This window comes from Pelecanus crispus, chromosome 4, assembly GCF_030463565.1.
Source record: "Pelecanus crispus isolate bPelCri1 chromosome 4, bPelCri1.pri, whole genome shotgun sequence".
In the NCBI taxonomy this organism is placed as follows: domain Eukaryota; kingdom Metazoa; phylum Chordata; class Aves; order Pelecaniformes; family Pelecanidae; genus Pelecanus; species Pelecanus crispus.
The window spans coordinates 75401162-75423811 of NC_134646.1; the positions used below are offsets into that span (position 1 = coordinate 75401162).

Here is a 22650-nt window from a genome sequence, read left to right on the forward strand (position 1 = left end):
CCTGCCCCCGCCGCCGTCCCCGCCTCAGGAACTGACGGGAGCAGCCTGCGACGCGCCCCGCCTCCTCCCTCTGCGCGGCGGCGGCCATGGGGGTGGTGGGGACGGCGGCTGTGCGGGACGGCGGCGCCGCGCTGCCCCACGGCTTCTGGGCGGCGGCGCGCGTCTGGCTGGAGAAGCCGCAGGTGGCCAACCGGCGGCTGTGCGGCGCCGCCATCGAGGCGGAGGGGACGGTGCCGCTCGGGGAGGGCGGGGAAGCGTCTCCCCCCGCCGCTGCCGCCTCCCCGCACGGCGGCGGGCGGCGGGAGGGGCGAGCGGCGTCTGCCGGGGCGGCGGAGCTGGGCCGGCTCTGGAGGGAGGTGCGCGGCCAGCTGCCGCCGCCCCTCACGCCCTGGGGCGGGCCAGGCCGCCGCTCCGAGCTCCGCGCCGTGCTGAGGACGCTGCTGCCCCGGGGCCGGCCCGTCGGCCCGCCCGCCCCGCCGACGAGGGAGCTGGCGGTCCAAGGTGAGCGGGAGCCCGGCCCCGAGGCGGTGGGAGAGGGCGGGATGGCGGGGCCCGGGAGCGCCCGGCGGGCCGGAGCGCAGCGCTTGGGGAGCTGCCGCTGCTGCAGGCCTGCCCCGTAAGTCAGACAAACACCGCTTTATATTCTGCTTGCGGGACTGCAGATGGATTTTTGTCCTTATCGTGTGCTTAGGTTTTATCTTATTTTTGTCTTTTGTTGTTGTTGAGGTGTCAGCAGTTGAAACAGCAATTACAGAGGTCGAACACCTGTGGGACATGTTTAAACCACCCCGCTTCAACCTTAGGAAAGCGTAGCAGGGGAAGAGCTAAAGTGTTACCTGTACGGTACTGCTGAGATGGGGAAAGCGCTTAGGGAAGGCAGGCACCCCACTCCTGAGGAAGAGGTGTAGGAAATGGCTCATCTTTTTGTCTTCCTTAAAAAGAAGAGGCAAGAAGGACTGGCATCGTGCAAGCTCCTGTCGTGAGTAAGCTGCCCACGAAAAATGCCTCTCGTAGTGCAGACCTAATTATGGGCTTGTAAGGAGTGATGGTAGCCTTTGAAAACGCGGAGTTAATGAAAAAAAAGTAGACAGCTGTGGCACCCGCCTGGCCAAGTTTAACTGTTTGTGTCGACTTTCTTACTGTTTAGTATTGCTTAAAAATGAAGCTCGACTTGGGGTTTTTTTTTTTTTTCTTTTACATTGTGTGATGGTAATACGCTGCAGTAAATCTACTAATATAAAAAAAAACTTGTATAGGGTAGAGGTTGACGCCTTTTTAAGATAAGTTTGGGAAAAAGTGTTGATGTGGCTTAAATGCTAATAGTAACATTTTGAAAAGAATCAGAATTCCAGAAACAATTAAATTTACAATTCAAAAAGACCTATAGTAATTTATGGGGGACAGCTGACTTAGGATGTTCTTATAGCCTATGATTCTTAATCTGATGCCTTAAAAAAAATATTGATGTCTTCAAAAAAAACCTATATATATTGCAGTTTTGATTTATTTTTTTCTTCTGATGTTACGAGAAGATGTTCCTGAGCTACATATAGAGAACCTATCTCTAAGAAAAAGCCTAGGAGAATAATTTTTTCAATTAATATGTTTAAAATAAAAAAAATGGGGGGGATCGGCTAAGGATGGGCCAAGATAGCAAGACTAGATGTTTGCTCTACTGCCAATTATTCTTTTCTGTATCACTCAGAAAATTTTGGAGTCCATTGAAATTTAACTATTTAGCCAATATAGCATTCTTAGTTTGAAGATTTGCAGTTGTCAGAATGTTTGTTTTGATGGTCATTGAAAAACCATTTTCAAAAATGAGAACTTGTTTAGAGAAGTTATTCTGAAGAAATTGCCCTGGATAAACAATGGCTAAAAAGATTTTTGCAACTGGTTTATAAAGTAATAATGCATACATATATGCTATAAGGAATATAGTAAATGCTTTTAGGGCACTTATAGGAAGGATACAGGGAATAAATTAACATACTAAGATTTAAAGAAAATCAGTAGCATGTTAGTGCTAGGCTTTATCGTGCCATTCATTTTTTGCTGCAGTCGCCTTTCTTTTTATTTGTAAGGTATTTCAAATGGACGTACTCTCCCTCTTTTTTTACTTGTGTAGGAGTTAATTATGGTATATGCATGATTGATATTAGAGAATGAAATGTGACAAAAGTTGCAAAATATCTTCTTAAGATATGGTAGAGGCACTCAAGTGTGGTGCTAGCTGTTTGTCGGCACATCTCAACTCTTCCGAAATCTCTGGTGTTTGGAGTCTGTCACTGGATGTAAATGTTTTATTCCACAGGTGATACATACCATTAAGATCAGTAGCATGGCTGCTGAGCGTAATACAGTAACTTAATACATGCGCCTTCACCTAAAAATAGGTCTTCTCAGGTAGTCTCCCTTCAGAGTTATGAGATACTAATTTAGGGATAGATAATGCTTTTTTTCCCACAGTGCTTAGTCCAGGAACTCTGCTTGGGAAAGCTGCATGACGCTAAAAAGGGAAGCATAGCTATACTTAATTATGATTACACAATAGATCCTGTGTTTGAACATGGCAAAATTGATTGATGCTAATAATATTATTGATTATTTTTTAATATTGCACTGATTGTTTATCTAATACTGGAGTGATATATAAGTCTCTGTTAATTTGGAATGTGCTTCCCAGGACTCCGGATTTACTGTGGGGTAGGGGAAAGCAGGAGTTTTGTGCTAGTAAGATATCATTGTCTAGCTTTTACTTTATTAAAATAGTTAGGTTTAAAGAAAATGAATAGTCTTACAGGTCAGCCGTAGATATCTTGGAAACATCATGCAGCACAATACTGAACTGTTTGAATTCTCAAAATTTAGCAGTTTCAGATGTCAGGCACACCGAGAAACAGATCTATTCTTAGCATTGTGGTTCTTCCTGTGTTGTCCTAGACCTTGCCTCACTAGTTTGCACTTAACGTAGTAAGGAGACAAAAGTTTATTTTGGTGTTAACAGGATGGTTTGCACCATGGAATAATATATCACTATTTACATATCTTTTCAGATGTTTACAATGGAACTGTGACCTTTCTGCCTTTGGAGGAAAACAGTGAAGGAGACTACCAGGTTAAAAAGTGCAATATTTATCAAATTCAACTCACACACATAAAAGATGAGGAATGGTAAGTGCTAGGAGTGTGAGAGGAAGCAAACCCTGAGTTATTGCAAGGATCACACCATGTTTTGGTATTGGTATCTAGGTGATTTGGTTTGCATAATTTCCTGCTTGATTGGTAAATGACAGTAGTGGTGTGATCTTAGTGCATAGTGTTCAGTTAAAAATGAAACATCTACAACACCCAAACCAACACAAAACAAATCTGTTTCAACTTTTTGAGTGTATACATTGACTGTACATGTGTGTGGTCCAGAAAAAGTATGTGTATTCTGATCATGAGCAAGCTGTGCCTGTGAGAGAGGTCAGGTTCCGTGGGTGTTAGTAAGGTTGAGGGTCAAACTGGAATTGCTGTTTGGAACCTACTGAGCTTCAGTCATTGAAATGTAGACTGTTGCAGCTCTGTTCTGAGCATCTGAGGGCATAGCTCTAATGAAATCTAAATACATTAGAGATGATGAAATAATGAAATGTGCTGGCTGGTATTTTTTTGTTTTTCATGAATTTAATGAATTCACTTTTACTGGTTAGTAATTGGATATATTGCTAGATCAGGTTGTTTATCATATGGGAGTCCTCCGTCACTGTGCTAAATGTAGCATGGGCTCTCATATACAGTGTCTGAATTGGCAGATAATGAGCTGTCTAACAAAATTCAGGGGAGACCATTCCATTACTTGGTAACTTCACTGTTTTATTTTCCTTTTGGTATTGTGTATTACATATCTTCTTATTTCCCAGTCTACTTTTACACTTCTGTTTGATCTGCTGATTTTTTTTCCACTTAATTATTCTTTTCTCTTTGTTTGAGGTAGCTGAGATAATGAAATACACTGTATTTACACAAAGCTTTTATTTTATTTTAAAAGGTCTGTGTCTATTGTAGCTCCATTTCCAGAAGATTGGTTTTCAGATGGAATTGCATACCCCAAACTAGCATGGCTTGGAAATGAACTGTTGTCCAAACTGGCTAAATGGTCTGTGGAGCAAAAGCCCAGTGAGTTTAAAAGTACACTCTCACTCATTTCTGTAGCAAAATACAGCAAAGTTTATCAAGACCTTAAAGAAAAATACAAAGAGATGGTAAAGGTAAGTTTGGCAATAAATGCAGTAATAATATGCTTTCGTGTAATTGTTTTTGTTGTTGTCTGTCTAGTGAAACTGCTTCTTTCACTGAATTCTTTAATAAAAGAAGCAATTTAATTGAAATGTATGTTTTATGGTTTGGTGTTTTGGTTTTTTTTCTGTGTATGTGGGAAACAAACAATTTAGTATTTGGAAGAACTGAACTGGAAAAGCAAGACTTGGAGCCAAATTTTCACTAAGTATCTGGAGGACTTAAATACTTTCCAGAATGTTTCCGTTCAAATAAGAAGTAAACAGTAGGTCAGTGGATGTAAAATACCAAGTCATCCATACTAGAAGGCATAAAGAAAGTACCATCTTCTCCAAACCTGAAAGAGTCTGGAAACAGCACTGGTTTGTAAGCAGGTTAAACTTCCTATTACTCTTTTTAAATTTAGATGCAATATTAATATGTCTGAGTTAGAGGAGCAATGTTGTAGTATTTTATCCTGGGAATCCTGAAAAATGACAGTGATCATGTTAAGTGCTGTATGGAGTAACACCTATATCCTTATACACCAGACTCGGGCTACAAGCAAAAAAATTGGTAAATACTTTTGTAAAACATGTGAAAATGTTGAAAGGTTTTACTGTTGGTATTTCTGCACTAATAGAAAATTATATATGAGAGGAAAATTGGACTTGTGGGTAAGGTAACGGTTCGGTCTTAGGTCTGCAGTAGACTTAGTGTAGTGTTGAGCATTTTAGTCTTTCTTTTAATTCCTCATTTACAAAATAGGAATAATACTTCTACTTTCTGTCTTCCTACTTCAAATTTTGATTCTTCATGTTCTGTTGTGCCAGGATAATTCTATGCCTGTTTATGTTGTGAAAATAAATTTACAAATGCTCGTGTTATCAGTGTTGCACGTAACAGGAATAACATGAGTATTTTTCTTCTGAGAGTTAAGCAAAAGGATGCATGCTCTATTACAGAACAGATGTGCAATTTACTTGTGAGCTGCATATACAGAGCCATAAAGTTCTTGGAAACTTGATTGATTAGGTGGCAGCAGACATCCTTTATGCCATTATTCTTTTGTGTGACTCACAAAATCGGGCAGTCTCTATTTACATTCGTTGTCTATATTTTTAATGAGGTTAAAATGCAAAATTCATGAAGTGCAGAAACCTAATAAAGTGGATGAGTATCCAGATCACCCTAACTGACTGCTTTTTAAAGTAATTTCAGATGGTGCAGGAAATACTTTTTTTTCTCTTTTTTTTTTTTTTTTTTATTTTTTAATGAAGGTGTGGCCTGAAGTGACAGATCCTGAGAAATTTGTTTATGAAGACGTTGCCATTGCCGCTTACTTGCTGGTAGGGAATTGCTTTGCCTAATAATGTTCTGTAAGGTTCCATTTCCTAATAACAGAACCTCTCTAAAGAAAATTCCTTAAAATAGAATGACCTGAAGTTATTACAGGCATACAAGGCAAAAGGAAAGGAGTAGGAGAAAATGTGTGGGTTTTTTGCCTTTTGGGTTTTTTTTGTTTGTTTTTGCTCTCATTTAAGTGGAGAGACAAAGTTCTTATTACAATGCTTTCAAGTGTAACTTAAACTGGAACTGGAATTCATGTCCATAACTCTATTCAAGTTGTGTTTGTATTCTGATCTTCTTTGGTAGTACTCTCAACAGCATTTCAGGGATTTATGTATAATTGATTATAGCATTTTATTACAGAATTGGAAAAAAAGTTAATGTGACAAAGCAAAGGGAAAATCAGTTGATTTGGTTTTTATACTGCCCTATGCCACAAAAATCAGCACAATAACAATGAAAATTAAGTTTAGAGGGATATTAAAACTTGGTTGTGAAGAGGTAATAAAGGTTTGCAGTTCTCTGTCATAGGAAGTTTATGACCTACACAGACAAGATGTATTTTTTTTTAAGTGATAAAGCAAGAAGCACTGATGTAGCAGAAAAATAGTGATTAGATGGACCAATTTTGAATCAGAAGCTATTGTTTTATACGTATTTCTATGACTTGTTAATTTTATGCTGAAGGTTTTTCACGGCTTTGCCTTTCCCTGATAAAAGTTCAGCTCAAATCCCATCTTCAAATGCAATAAGGTCTAACTGTAGATGCTAGGAATGTAGATGAATGCTTGGTGCAGTTTTCTAAGGCACCTACCTATTTAAGAATCTATGAAAATTCTGCCACCTGCAGTCACTACAGGTTTTTAAACAGCATCAAAATTTGTCACTATGTGGGCACAACAATATTTTTGTGACTGCTATCCAGAGTGCAGTAAGAGCATGTCTACCTTGAAGTGTAATGTAGATACCTCTTGTGTCTTCTCTCAATCAATATTTGTAAATAAGCTCATTTACAGAACTTGTTGGGGACTAATTTATTTTGAGAATTGACTGTTTAAACTTAGAACCTCAGTTTCTTTTCCCATGAAGGTTTTTAAAATTGTCTGAGGAAGCCTGACTGATCTAGGCTACTCTCAGAATCTTGATTGTCATGTTGGTATGGCAGAACCTTTTTACATCAGAGAAATGATCATGATGAGGCAGTCGGATAGTTGGATTGTTGTAGGTCCCTTCCAACTGAACTGTTCTATGATACTGGCTCATGGAAAGAGCTATATAATAAACTTACATTTCACGATTTTTACGACCATGATAATATTATATCTTGAAAATTATTTCCTGTATGTTAGGAATCAGAACAGTTGTAGCCACAGGAAAATTCTGTAATGACATTCTTGAAAATGTTTTGCAAATTTTTTATGCACATGAGTGTTAGTTTACAGTGATGATGTGTTTTAGCTGATATAGCAGTAACTTTTTGAAAGTTACTTAAGTCATCTAATAACTGGCTTATATAAATGAAAGCTTGAAGTAGGATATTAATAACCTAACCTCCTTCTAAAAGCTTCAGATGTCTATATGATGGTATATAATAACTCATTATTTAGAAGTACTTTAAACAGGTGGTTAAGAGAAGGTAGGTCTAGTGTTAAATTTTTATGGATGTACAACATCTAGATTGATATGATGGGAGGACGGGCATCTGACCTCATTTTACTCTGCAGTCATATTAAGGTCACCTGCTGTCTAGGCACATGCCCAGAGAAGTAGCTATTCAATTTGCATCATGAGAAGCTCAGCAGGGGATGGAGGGTAGGTGTGACCTGCGTAAGAGTTGACTAGGGATTTCTGGGATACAGGCTGGAGTACAATGATTGATACACTTAAAAATGTAAACACAGCCTGATAATCTCATGGATTATCTGCAGCTTCTTTCCCTCTAGCAAAACTGACAAATTAACAAGCAGCAATGTTACAAATACTAATTTTTGTGGCTAAATACTCTTGGTGATTTTTGTTAGTCATAGTAAAAATAAGTGTGGAAAGTTGATGAATGTGTGCTCTGTAGCTTCTCATTGAAGGAAAAAGAGTTTGACGGTGATAGAAAGAGACTAATCCATGCCCTGCAGACAAACACCCAATTATTAGCTAATTGTGAATTACATAACTATGTGAAAGTAACTACTTATGTACAGAGCAGGGACTAGAATTGGGCTAAAAGCTTTGGGGTCCCTTTAGCTGATGTAGAATTTGGGGCAGCTGACTATTGCTAGGTAAGTTACACTTTGGTCAGTAGAAGGTGATGTTACATGTACCAACGTATAGCCAACTGATTACAAAGATTATTTTGGTTTTATTTTCAGCTCTGCTACCAACTCTTTTTAATACAGTGGATATAAATGCTTCTGTAGTGTTACTTGCAGAGACACTGTTGAACTTTACTTGCTACTTCCCTTGCTTCCTCTGTTCATCTCTTGCACCCTTTGTTTTAGCAGCTTATTTTGCATTTATGCTCACTCCAGCCCAGGGTTGTATAGCCTTAATTAATTTCAACTTCCAATGACTCAGAAGGGAGTGGAGCATGTGGTTAGCGCTTAGAAAACGATTGATATTTTGCAACATAATGCGTGCCCCTCTCCATAAACAGTTTTAGTGTTTTCTGGGTTTTTTTTTTTTCCTCTAAAGTTATTTTCTCTCCCAGCTTTCTCCTTTCACTTCCAATAACCTTTGCTGCTTTCTTACAGGGACACTTGAGAGCAGAAGTCTAAAATGTTTTCTTTTCTTGTCTTAGATTCTTTGGGAAGAAGAGAGAAAGGAAAAAGGGTTGACCGGGAAACAGTCATTTGTAGATCTTGGATGTGGAAATGGTCTACTGGTTCATATTCTGAACAATGAAGGGGTAAACAGAGTGCTTTTTAAAATAATAATTAAAAAAATAGAGATAGTCAATATTCTTGTTATGCTTTCCTTTCATCTGGCATGCAAATAGCCAAAATTCAGTTAATTCATGTTGCTAAAATAGGATTTTGTCACTAGTTACCAGGAAGAAATCCCAGCAGAGCTTTAGAAACCTTCCACTTACTTATCTGTTTTTATTAGTGCAATTCATTTCAATTCAAGGCTATTTTTCTGAGGTAAGAAACTTAAGAGGGAAAACAAAAAGTAATGGTGTAATTTAGTTATGCTGTAGACAAAGCAAAAAGGAGTAGGGAATCTTAACGTAGAGATTCTCTCTCACAAGGGCCTTTAAATGATACGTTTTTCATGAACTTAATTTTATCAAAGTTGAATGCTACTTGTCATGTCTTGAAAATGTTTTTCTGTATCTTTAAAAACAATCCTGGCATTTGTTAATTGTGAAAATGCCTAACTGTGCTTTTGGGGGTGAATGTGTGGCAACGGCAAAATTCAGTTTCTTCAGGTATAGTTCCTGAAACAACAAGAAGAAAAGATCAGTGAGATTGAACAAAACCCAGTGAAGTTGGGTCTGTCTGTTTCAGAAAATTGTATTTTCCACTTTTGGGAGAACATGGTAAAATTTGTAGAGGAAATCGGTATCTCCTGTTAGATCAGTAGATGTCGTTGGGCGGGGGGGGTGAAGTCCCAAGTTCTCCTAACAAAAGCCCTCTATCCTTGTGTGGCCAGAAAAGTTTGATCTAATACAAGATGCTGTTTTTCCTGTGGACGTTTCTTTTCATACATCATTGGGTCATCGCTGCTGCAGCACTGACAAACATTGTTGACTGTCAAAAAATCATGTGTGTGAGAGTTTTATGAGACTTGTTTAGTAATTGCTTTTTTAGTAATTTTGATTAGTTCTGCACAGGGTTCGTGAAGTTCAGATACTATTACTTACGCATTCTTTATTTCTTGCTTTAGTTTCCAGTCCTATTTCCTCTTCCCGTCAGTTCACACAGGGAGAAGTGTGTTTGGACTCCAACAGCCTAATTGATTTCAGTAGTTGAAAGGTGGTTCTCCCAGGAAGGACTTAGAATAGCACTCTTCTCTGAGCCCTGTGGGTGCTACAGTAATACTCGCCTTATGAAAGGTTTTGATATTTTAAAAATGAACAAATGAACAAAAAGCAATATTCTGCTTTTACTTTTGTAGAGATCCAGATTTCCAAGAGCAGTTTCAATAGGTGTGCCCAGGTAAAATTTCAAACCAGATATATTCTTAATGTTTCCTAGTCTTCCCCTTCATATTTAGAAGGGAAAGAAGGTTTTAAAAGTATTCAGCTTCTGCCTGAAACGCTGAAGCTGTGTTCCATTATGTGTCTAAATTTTAGTATGAATGAAATAATCAGTGGTAATACATATATTTAGTGAGCCTGTTTGACAACTTTTGCTGAAAGTAGTACTTAAAAATGATACTTTTTGTTCAAATATTTCAGCATTCAGGTAGAGGAATTGATGTGAGGAGAAGAAAAATATGGGACATGTATGGACCAGAAACTCGTTTAGAGGTATTATGCAAATGTATGTCACTTTTACTGATTTGTAACTTTATTCATTTGTTCATTGCTTCAGGTTGTGTTGATGCAAATGTAGTCAAACATACCTGCTTACAGACAGTTGTCTAAAGTGATCTGTGGGTTTGATATGATGCCACCCATATGTCTTGTGGGGCTATAAAGTAAGTTGTAAAGGGGATTATTAGAGCAATGCTGTATCATACCATTGCATATTTGCAACTTACGTATTTTTAGGCTGAGACTAGTATGATTTCCTACTGCATGTACAGACATGCGTGCCATGAAACAATCTCTGATTTTTCTGGAAGATCAATATTTAGCAGCTTTGTTTGCACCACTGTACCTCATAAAAGATACTAGTATCCAAAGTTGTGAGTAGTTTCTTCTTGAAAGTGATTCTGACCTTCTAGTGCTGTGTGCTGTTTTGGGGACAAAATTGTTGAACCTCAAAGGAGCCAATCCTCTGCTATACTGACCTTGTGGTAAGTAATTGCAATAATAACCTTCAAAAAATGAACAGGAAAATGAATCTGAAACAGGGATTATATTTCAAGTTCCACATTAGCATTTTTATGAGAACAGGAACAATTCGAGCACAGGAACATTCACTTTAACTCCAGCTGTTCTCGGTCTGATACTTGTTAAAGTGTGGTACTGATGAACAGTTGCCCTTTGGAGGTGAGGTATTCCTGGTTTCTTATTCTCTAGACTCCTAAAATTTCTCACTCTGTTCTCTCAAAAATTGCCAGCTTCCAATATATTAAAAGAATTTTCCACCTGTAGTTATTCTCTAGTAGTTTGTTTAAAAGTTAATTCAACGTATCTTTGAGTGCTAACAACTTAACATTAAATCGACAAAAGAGTAGCAGTTTTCACAAATGGGAGGCAGAGCTTTCATAGTCTTGTGCAGCCTTCTTTTTGCCACCCTGCCATTTTGGGTACAGATTGCCAAATCTGCCAGATTCCTTTGCTGCAGTCTGCAACCAGATCTTACTGAAAAACTTAAAGAAATGATCCAAAACATCAAGCTGTGGTGCTCCTTCATCCCTGTTGTACTATATTAAGTCACTCCTGATCATACCAAAAAGCATCTTTGCTTTTTCTTCATGTTATTTGTTCCTTTTTTATGACCCTGTTTCTGTATTGTGGAAATCTTTGAATTTTGTACGTTCATTTCATATTAAGGTCTGGCTGTTTACAGTTTCTCAGATTTGTTGACTCACAGGGAAACTTCTGAGCTTCAGCTGTCCCTTTTTGCAGCATGAAGGAACACAATAGAAGAGGATCAGTTTTATTTGTCTTTAAAAGAAAAAAATTCACAGAGAACACTTGAAAAAGCCAGACAGAAACAATAAAAATATCCAAAATATTTATATAAGGAAAGTACTAATTTATGTGGGAAGGAGTTGCATAACTAACAGGAAGGGTGAAATGGTTTTGCGAGGCTCCTGTAGCCACAGGAGCCACGGAAGGAGAAAGCACCTGCTCACGGCCTTTTGTTACCCTCAAAGCTAATTTTGTTTTGATCTTTACTTAAAGCACGAGTTGCAGGATGAGTATTGCCATCTGTGACATCCAGTGCCAATACTAACAATATAAATGAATGTAACAGGTGGCAGTCTGCATTGCCAAACTGCTGTCAGACATGGTGAATACAAACTTGATTATGGGTGACTGTCAAGATGTGGAGTATGGCACTGGTAATTCATTCTATGCCTAAATTGAATGATCAAAACTGAAATGTAACGTAGGAGTAACTTGTTTAATCAGCCGTAAGAAAACACTTATCAAACACTTGATTTAACATCTACTAACCTGCCAAAAAGAAGTTTGTTACATATATTATCTAGAAATGTGTATACATAACTAAAAATGGTTGGAGATGCAGTGTTTAAAGTGAACCATACTGACACTTAAAACACCTAACAGTCCTTTCAGAAGAGGGGAACTGGGGTGTAATAGAGGTAGTCTGAGATTTCTGAAATTCCCCATTAAGTGTTTTTTTTTAATTCCTATACAGATACTGTTTTGCATATACATGTGAATTTTGACCTCATAGAACATACATTTTTTCATACATAAAATGAGAGTATGGGCATCATTTGCAGGGCTGTTCCTAAAGGTCTGTGGAGATTCAAATTTAAAACTTTTTTTCAAATCTGCCCAATAATTATTTTGAGATTCATACATGTTTTTAGAGAAGAGTATGTATATATACTTCTGTAATATCAACATCTTTACTTTCTTTGCTGAACTTAGTTCTAGGTAAGAAAATGTGTGTGTGAGAAAGACAAACATTAAAGGCACCCTAGAATTCTTAAAATTTAACCGTTATGAAGAATTCATCTAGTTTTCTGGTTGGTTTGGGTTTTTGTGTTGGGTCTTGTGGGTTTGTTTTGGTTTGTTTTTTTTAAAAGAATATCAGAATAGGGTATTCTTGAGACTAATAACTGTTCTGTGAGTCAATATTGTGGTGGGAAGACTTCTGTGGTGATGTCTCCTCAATCCATATGTATAGAATTTTCATGAGGCAAAATGCTATTCTGAAGGCCAACAAAGAAACCTTTTCCTCTAACCTCTAATTTCATATTTTTGCTCCTGATTTTGCATGTATCATAAGGTAGTCTTGACACAACTTGGAAGGCGATGGAATGGTGACATAGACAAGAGGGAAAGTGTTAGGCTGGATTAGGTTTATTATACATGAATGGCAGGGTGCGAAGAGTGGTGTTCTGCATATTAGGATTTGATTTGGGAAGAGTCTGTGAAAGAAAAGAAGACAGTACTCAAGCTGTGTTCTGATTGATTGCTGTGAGAGTCCTAGGACTGCAAGCCATAGCAAATTAAGTGACTTTCTGAAAAAACGAGTCCAGACATACAGGTGGCAGAAGGAGAATGGCAAGAAATCATAATCCAATGTATGATATTTGTTTACAGATATTTAGGATGCCAGATATCTTAATCAGAATTGCTATTCCACTCTTTGTCTGACCACTGTTTCGTGGGTAGCTGTTGCTAAATTAGTTCTTTGTCAGTATAAAAAATTACTGCCTGGCAGAAGTGCAGATTGAATAAAAACATTGTTGGTGTCTGTGGTTCTCATTCACCTTGTATTGGAGCTTGTATTATATTCAGCTTGTATGGTCTTATATTATTGCTTAGTACTTTAAAAGTATCTTATTATTTTATTTGTTAATAAAGAAACCTGTAATAAAATTCACTTAATGTATTATCTGGGTTTGTTTAGGAATCTACAATCATGCCAGGTGACAGTCATCTCTTTCCAGATACTGACTGGCTCATAGGAAACCATTCAGATGAATTAACACCATGGATACCTGTAATTGCAGCTAGGTATTTGTGGAGGGAGGGGAGTGGAAGGGGAGTGGGAGGGAAGGAATTAAAAACCAAAACATAATTACCTACGTGTGCTTAGTGAAAACTGTCACTTTTGCAGCCACACCTGCTGTCCTTGCAGGACTTGCTGCTGTTGATGCCAATTGGTTAGTTTTATAAAATGTTCTTCTTCCTGTGGAGAAGCAGAAATGTAGTATTTACTTTCTCAGAGAATTCAGTACAGCATTTTGCTTTTGAAGTTCAAAACCCAGAACTGATTTCTATACTTTAGATGTGAATCTGCTGTTTGTTTGTTTGGGGTTTTTTTTAAAAAAATTGCTGTTGGTTTTGACTTTCCTTGAACTGTTGTGCTCTTCACAACTAGCTGCAGTAGTTTAATACCTAGAGATTTAGTTCTGCAAACCAAGTTGGCACAGTAATTTGCTATAGCAAATACTTTGTGAAACTTTTTTTATTATGCTAATAGATCTTCTGAAAAAGGAACATACAAATATTATTTCATTAAGCTCTGTCACTTAATAAAAATTTCATTATTGCTTGTATCTGATGGGTTATTTGTTAAATTTGTGTGTTCTCTGAAATAACTTTCCATTCAGCAGTTTGTTACTCTTTTTGTAGGTCGTCTTACTCGTGTTGCTACTTTGTGCTGCCATGTTGCTTCTTTGATTTCCATGGAAAATACAGCCGAAGACAAAGTAAGAAAACTCAGTACAGAGAATATCTTGATTTTGTTGCCCAAGTGGGATTTGTATGCGGCTTTCATGTGGAAGAAGATTGCCTTAGAATTCCATCAACAAAAAGGGTAATTTTGGACTGTGTAGGGCTTTTGTCTTTTTTTTTTTTTTTTTTTTTTTTTAAGCTGCTACCTGTCCGAAGCATGTGGATATTTGGTCATTATTATTGTTTGTTCATTATTGTTGTTTTAAGCTCAGACTATAGTCAGTTGCATTACTTGAGACAATATGCTCTGAAGAGAGACTAAAAATACTCATTGTTTTCTTGGGTAATCTGCTCTTCATGTCATAGGTACAATCCTAAAGACAAGAAAGAATGGAAGGTTTTATGGTTATTTCTTATGCCACCCTGTAGGATGGAAAACTTAGAAAACTCATTTTTTGCCTTAATTTTTCCAGCTGCCTATGTTGCTTATTTGTACTTAATTTTGCTGTTTCTCATGTCCCATTAAATTCAAAGTGAAATGTTCTCAGAGTAGGAAGAGGTGTCCAGCTTTAATTTTGTAAATAATCTGAGGGTCAGGAAAAATCTTTTTGTTCTGTGCTTGTATGGCATGATGGATTATGGTTTGATTACTGGATTTCTTCTGTGGCACCAATATTTGAAAACTAAAATTAAAAAACCCTCAGATGTTAATGAGCGTTGAGTTTGAAAGGATATCTCCTTTAGGTAGATTTAGAAGCCTGCATAAGACGTGTGCAGGTTGGGGGGCTGTGTGTAAGTATGGGACTCCGTATGAGTAGTGATTTACCTGTTTCTACTAAAATAGGTGTGCCTTATTGGAAAAAATAGGACCTATCCACCTACAGAATGTGCTCTGATTGACAAGCAGATAACACAGTATATTAATAATCGTCAGACCTGTGCTGTGGTCACGTGTGACAGAAGAGTTGGATTTAAGCCCAAGGATCAGTCTGATGTTGTGTGCAAAGAAGCAGGCTCAGAACTTCCTGAAAATGAGACTGATACTGCTGGTACAATTTGGATGCCTGGATTTCAACCCAGAGAAAAAGTAGAACAAATCAGAAATTGTGCTTCCCTTCCTCAGGATTTTGTAGATGATGTGGTTCTCAATGTGGCAAACTTGCTGTTAAATGCAACCCCACAAAAATCATGTTCTAATATGTGTGGTGGAAATATGGATACTTGGAATCAAGGAGGTGAGATTGTCTTACCTGTATATTATCTTTTGCTTTTGCTGGGAGAGGATGTCTTTTCCAATGAATTTACATGTTTGTAAGTTTGGTAAGTGAAATAGATTTTAGGAAATACCAACAACAGTACAGTTGCAATCAAAGGCTATTTTTTCCCCTGCTAATGTTGTATTGCACACTGGGATGCAAATAAGGCATATAAGAATATTTTGAAACTGGTGTGGGTTTTTTTCCCACTACACTTAAATACTAGGACAAAATCAATTTTTATTTAAAAAAAAAACAACAAAAAAAACAACAAAAAAAACCCCAAAACAAACCCAGAACTCCTTCCCATTTACCAAAACAGAACACTCTGCATTTATTTGGGGAGAATATTAAGTCTCTTTTTGGATAGTAACGCAATAATTAGCTATAATTCCGTAAGAATTGTGTTAAGAAGTGCTTTGAAGTGCCATTTGGTTACAACACAATTAGGAATTCTTAGTTTAGTATTAGGAAGAAAGAGAATAGAAGTTGCTGTTAATTTTATAAGCATTCAGTTAATTCTCACTACTACCATCTTTCTATTTTCCTCTGTCCACTTTTATTTAGTCTCTGTAGTTTGTCATATGTTACTGTTACAGGAGATCCCTTGAGCCATTCTCTCTTCTCTCTGACTACATGCATGTAAACAGTGCTTATTGCAATAAGGGTTATATGCTACTGTAAAAAAAGCAGGGAAGATAAAAAATGTCTTACTGTGGAAATGCTGACTTGAGTCCTATAGAATGAAAGCTACTATTTTACAGACAATATACATATAAAATACATATTACACGTGATACTGGGAGTACAAAGTTGCTGCAGTACTAGTAGATAATTCATAGATTCTGCTCATAATCATTAATCTATATAAAAGTTAAATTTTCTTAGTATTTTTTATATATACATTTTTAACAGCTACACCATTATTTGTTGCAGAAAGCCTTTCCTTGAAAGAAGTAGCAGAACACTTAAATAAAGAGACTTTAAAAAGGCTAAAGAGTGAATACGGAGGCCTGCAGACACTACTCAAGAACAATCATCAAGTATTTGAAGGTAAAGAAGATGTTTTGGTGTTTTGGTTTTGTTTTTCTTTAATCATCTATTTTATCTCCTCTATATGCAGTTAAACTCAACTGAAAAATTACTGTGGCGGTGGTTTCTTTAACTGCTTTCTATACCTTTGTGGAAAACTGAATATTCTTTATATGCCCATTGCTCCAAGGTACTGTTAGTAAAACTCTTTTGAATGAGATTGGTAAGGTATCTATCAGCAAAGAGTTGTTCTAGACTGACTGTATCTGAAAAGACAACCCTTTAGTTAAAGTGGCTAATTTAATGCTATTGTTTGACTTTGAGAATTTTTATTTTTCTATAAAGTATTGGTGATTTTGGGGGCATCAAATGCAGAGCAAGTTCACTAAAGCATTTAACTGAGACTTAGTCTGCCCTTACTAAGCCCTACAGTGTAAAACCACAAAACAAAACTAGTCTCCATAAGAACCTGTAACTGTGAGGCTTGATGAGTTTATATAGCCTGTGGTAGTAGCATGGCAGAAAGAACTCAGTAGCAAGTTTCTGTGGTTGGCTGGGTTTGTTGATAGCTGTTTTTTGGTTTGGTGTTTTTTTTTTTTTTTTCCCCCTGTTGTAATGTGGTGGTGGTGTGTTGTGTTTTGGTGGTTGTCGGGGGTTTTTTTGGTCAGTGTGGAGTTTTGCAAAAGTAAGGTCTAGCTTTGCAGTAATACAAGATCTTCAAGATACACCCAAGGTTTTATTAGTATTTAAGGCTACTTCAGATTTGGAAGTGTGTTAACTTCTTCTGTCCAAACAATTTACATCAGCTGTAAAACATTGATCAAGTAATCCATGGCAAATCATTCTGAGTATGTGACCTAGTTGCTGCCAGTGGTTAACTTAGCCAAGCTTAGCATCCACTAAGGATTTCTGTACACTTGGCAGCTATAAAATGTGAAGCCATACTGAAATCCTTTTGAATTACCATCCACTGAAAAGAGTTGGTCTCTTTCAATGCATTCATTATGTCTGAATTTGATTCACTGTCATTAGGGCTAGGTGGAATAGATTTACAACCTATTACATGGAATTAATGTTTTAATTTGGCATGGATGCTGTCTGCACATTACCTCTGAAGAAATACTAGGATTAAAGCCAAATCTTTCGCAGTAATTTGCATCACATAGAAAGTCTCTGGAGCTTCAGTAGAGACCATTTGATTCTTCAGTAGCATGTCACTGTAATGAGGGACTTTTACCAGCGGGTGGTCTGGAAGAGCATTGCTCATGCCAAAGAGGACAGAGAAGAACATGGTTACAGCTCTCTTGTCATCTTTACTCAAGTGTTTTTCTTTTAAAGATATGGAAAATGGATGGGTGCATGCACACACACAAGAAGGGGCTTAGAGTAACTGATGTGTGGCAGTTTCTTTTGATCAGGCGCCTTGTCTGATACAGGACTGATTTTCCAGAAAAAAAAATATGCTTGATCATAAATAGCACTGTATCTGCTCATTTTTCATCACCTTTTGAGAGAGATTTTAAAGCTCTGCTGAACCCACCTCTGGATTGGCTTTGTATGAGTTCAGATCTATTTGTGTATCACAAGGAAGCCTGGAGAGATGAATTCATCCAAGGCTGAATGTGTGATATTAAGCTTTCACTGGAGTCGTTACCTTTTGAATAGTGATTATCAGAATGCAGAATGGTATCAGTTAACTATGCCAAGCTACAAGTGTGTGATACAGAAGGCATGATTGAAGCAGAATATGAAATAGAGCATGGCAACTTAGAAGTGACAGATTCTTCCCTCCTCATTTTCACTGTTGGTTTTCATCTACATTTTTTCTTTCTCTCTTAGCAACTTCCTTTTATTCTGTTTTGTTTACACATTTAGGGAGTTGACAGAGTTTCACAAATGTGTGTGTGCAGTTTATGGTCCTAACACAGCAAACTAATTAAAAAAAATAATAAAAATTGCCGAATCTGTATTAACCAATGATAGTTCGATTCATATGAAGGATTAGACTTGTCATCTCTTTGGTGCAGTCTATTTTTGGGTCAGTGAACCATTGTCTTTGCAAGAGCATTGCTGTGTAGTGAAAGTAGAAGACTCTTACTAGATTTTTGCTGGTAATCACATTTTAAATGTAGAGTAATAATGTTTTGAACACGGGAAGATTACAGTTGAAACTTATTTGTCAGGACCTGCAATCTCAATTCAGAGGATTTTAGTCCAAATGATCCTAAACGCTATACTTAAACAAACCTCTACAAAGATGATACAAAGGTGCCTCAAACTGTTCAGCATCACAGTACATCTCACAGGGAAATCAATCAATTCTTCTTTAGACCGTGTCTATATTATCTCAGCTTGTTGTGCACTTCTCTCTATTTCTGTACAAATGTCACATTTGGTTTTGCCTGAGTGATCCATTTGTGTATATATATTTTATTCACAGAATGTCACTATGCATTTTTTCCAGTACAATTCCCATGGCTGTTTATTAACAGCTGCATTTTTGTTTGTTTTTAAATCTTAGTTCTAAATGGGAGAGTTCATATTCGTGACTGGAGAAAAGAGAAACCATCAAAGAAAACTAAGCCTGAAGTGAAACGCCGCCTTTCAGCTGAAGCATTTAAAACGCGTCTCTGTTGGTTTTTCATTCATCATCCTGATGGTTGTTCTTTGCCTTCTGAGTCTTGCCCATATGCTCATGGGACTGAGGAGCTAAGGCAGTCTCGGGTTATTAAAAAGAAAAAGCATATACAGTAATAAAATGCTGCCACTTATGTTTAAGCTTGTGTATATAACTGAATCTATGATTGACTTCGGGACTGCCTAGTGCATGAAGACCTGTACAATATGGAGGGCTTGTCCCCATTCCTGTGCATCTCATTTTCCAGTTGGTTTACAAGTTCTGTACTTTTAATTCTTTAATTTTTTGATTAACATGGAAAAGGTATAGTAAAGTATGCTTTTGGATTTTTGTCGTGGCTTGTCTAACATGCATTTGTATAAGTGGAAAAGTTTGAAAACTTAATTTCCCAGGACACTCTTCATGATCCTCGATCAGATCAAACGTACATGATGCAGCATTTTCAAACTCTGAAAATAAGCTCTTTTGTTCCAAACTTTCCAGGAGGATTTATTGTTTCTTATGACTCACAGTGGCTCTTGGGAGTCAGAAATCAGAGAGGTTTCACTCTTTCCTGACCTGACAGCTTTCTTTCCATGTTGCTATTGAGTAATACTACATATTACCCTTCCTTTCTTGGTCAGACCCTAGTCATCCTTTCTTTCCTTTTTGTACTGATTCAAAATGAGCATTGGTTTGAAGAATAACTTTCTGGGAAATTATTGTGGAAGTCTTCATGTGTAGGTTTTTAGGGCTCTGTGGGCCGTACTGTCCTTTCCCTCTTTTTCTAAAGTAAGGAGTAACAGTAGAAAATTTATTTAATATCGGAATGGTACGGTTTCTGCTAATCAGATAACAAAGGAATGTCTTAACACCTTGAGCAGGTTATGATTTTCTTTGGTAGACTATTATTTTCTTTGAAAGGTTTAAGTTAAATGCGCATCCAAAGAAGGGCAGTGAAGCTGGTGAAGGTTCTAGAGCCCAAGTCTTATGAGGAGCAGCTGAGGGAACTGGGAGACCTTGTTGCTTTCTACAACTACCTGAGAGGAGGTTGTAGTGAGGTGAGTGTTGGTCTCTTCTCCCAAGTAACAAGTGATAGGATGAGAGGAAATGGCCTCAAGTTGTGCCAGGGGAGATTTAGATTGGATATTAGGAAAAATTTCTTCACTGAAAGGGTTATCAAGATTGGAACAGGCTGCCCAGGGAAGTGGCTGAGTCCCCATCCCTGGAGGTGTTTAAAAGACGTGTAGATGTGGCGCTTAGGGACATGGTTTAGTGGTGGACTTGGCACTGGTAGGTTAACGGTTGGACCTGATGATCTTAAAGGTCTTTTCCAAGCTAAATGATTCTATGAACTTAGCAGAAATCCTAATTATTACTCAGTGACAGTCATTGAACTAGTGTCATGACTGTCAACTGCTAAGTACTTGTAAAGTTCAGTATCTGCTGTACAAGCTCCGAGACAAGGAATGGTGTTGGTTCTGGCGTAGCTTGTGTACTGATAGTGTGGAAACTCTGCTCTGATCTACTGAGACAAGACTTTGATTCCAAATCCTACTGAAGAAAGGGCAAGATTTTTTTTTAAAAAAAAAAAATACTAAAAAAGAAATGTGGAGGTGACAGTGATGACATCGAAACTGATTGCAGGGAAAAGAGGTCTTAGGGGTAAGAGTGAAAAAACCATGCGAGACTCTAAGACCTTGGGGAATCTGAAGAACAAAGGAAGGAAATAATTGAAGACAAGGCAGAGGAAAAATTAAAGATGACACTGGAAACACTTTTCAAAACAGTTCCAAAGCCACTTCTTGTGCCCTAACTTTAAGCTAACAGGTTGCAGTCCATTGCATGCAGAAGCAGCAGGGTGGGAGCAAAGAACTGATGGAAATGTTGTATGTTTCCCCTTCTTCCTTTGCATTTCTCTTCTGCTCCTGGAAGAAGCAGCTCTTGCTAGATAACAATGACCCTGATAGTTGCAGCAGCACATTACTCATGGCTCACATACCACATTGTCCAATATGCCATTTTGTACAGCTACCCGGCCTACCTCTAACAGGAGCTGTGGTGGGCTTTGAGCCTTCCCCCAGGGCTCCAGCCTGCAGTGTTGTATACCATGTCTGGAGTTTAGCACAAATCAGTGCTGTGTTACATTCATTACAGAACTTAGATGTTTTAAAAAGAAGAGATGTTCTCAGAGGTGAATCACATTCTAAGGGGCAAGTTGGATGTAGTTCAGTTAAGGTTATTGGACTAAGGGAAAGAATAGTATAAGCCAGGTAAACTGCAACTCCTATGAAGCCAGGCAGCATAGTAAGGGAATGCAGTTGATAGTATAGTTACTGTTGCATGCATCTCGGAACAATTTAGCTTATTGAGGGGACAAGAATTGCGATAAGCCATGGAATTGTATAAACTTGTATGTAATCAAGTGATGATGTTGCCTTAGTTAACCTTTGGCTACATGCAGAGTAAGAAGAATTCCCGAAGATGCTTATTTACTGTGGTAAACATGCTGATATGTTTAAGGAGGAGGAGGCCCATGTAAAATTAAGTTCATGCTATATCCAGATGGAGATTGTTTCCAGATGGCGCAAAGAGCAAAAACAGACTTCCACTTCTTTTCCAGTCATTGGTGTCTTCCCTAATGATTCACCTTGGGGTAGGATGTGTTTGACTTGAAGTAGGTGGTTTCCTGAGTTACAGTTTGCCTGTGGAGCCCCTCAGATGGCTTTGGAGGAAGTTGGGGTTAAGAAGCTGGAAGAAGGGTGGTTGTATTTTGGTTTGGATTTTTGCCCCCACCTCCCCCCTGCCTTCTTTCCAATAAATGGGGAATGAAATACCTGCTTGACTCATGGAAGTCACCAATATACACATGATAAGACTAGCAAATTAGCCTTAAAACTACCTTTTTTATTATTTGTGCAATGCTGTGAGAACTAGCATGGCATACTGTATTACTGTAGTACACTGCCTCCTTTGTATAGACTTTGTTTCTGAACTCACCAGCATGCAGATCTGTCACAGATGCATGATGGCTGTTCCCCTTCCTGTTTGGCATCACTGCAGGTGGCAAGCCAGCCAACAAATCTCCTGTAATAACAGAAACTTCCCTGTTGTTTGGAGAAGTGGTAGGAGAACATTTTTGCATCCAAATGCCAGCCTTATATAATTCTGCATTTAAATGTGAAGGTAACTGCTGAAAGCATAAAATAGCTCCTCTACTTTATCTAAATTCTGTATCTTGTTGCTTTCTCTGTGATCCACAGTCTTAAAATGGCATTAATACAATATTCAGCTTCGACAATGGATGAAGTACTACTATACAGAGTAAGATTCAGTTTTGCTCTTGATAAAAAAGCTCTTGCTTCACAAGGAATTCAAGCATGAGGTCTCAATCATTTGGGTGACACTGTCATTTTAGTCCTTAGTTTATTAGCATCACTACCCATTAATTAATTTGGCTTTATTTGAAGCCTATTTTATAGAAGGAAGATACTTGCTGTTGTAGATATCTCACAAGAGTGAGAATATAAAGAGAAGTTAGATGTCAGCTTGCAATCAGAAATGCTGGGATCTACAGATTTTGTATTTCTGACTAGAGATGAGCTACAGTTTCATTGTCTACAGAAATATTCTAAATTAAA

At 37.9% G+C, this 22650-nt stretch overlaps 1 protein-coding gene across 1 annotated transcript; it reads left to right on the forward strand.

The window, feature by feature from the left end:
- Window positions 1–86: 86 nt before the first annotated feature.
- On the forward strand, window positions 87–19282 carry TRMT44 (tRNA methyltransferase 44 homolog). Its single transcript, XM_075709265.1, has 11 exons — window positions 87–501; window positions 3057–3174; window positions 4037–4256; window positions 5544–5612; window positions 8405–8512; window positions 10007–10078; window positions 13335–13441; window positions 14063–14246; window positions 14949–15339; window positions 16297–16413; window positions 18914–19282. Exons 1-11 carry the CDS (start codon window positions 87–89, stop codon window positions 19144–19146), a joined length of 2034 nt encoding a protein of 677 aa, XP_075565380.1. The 3' UTR covers window positions 19147–19282.
- The last annotated feature ends 3368 nt before the right edge of the window (window positions 19283–22650 follow it).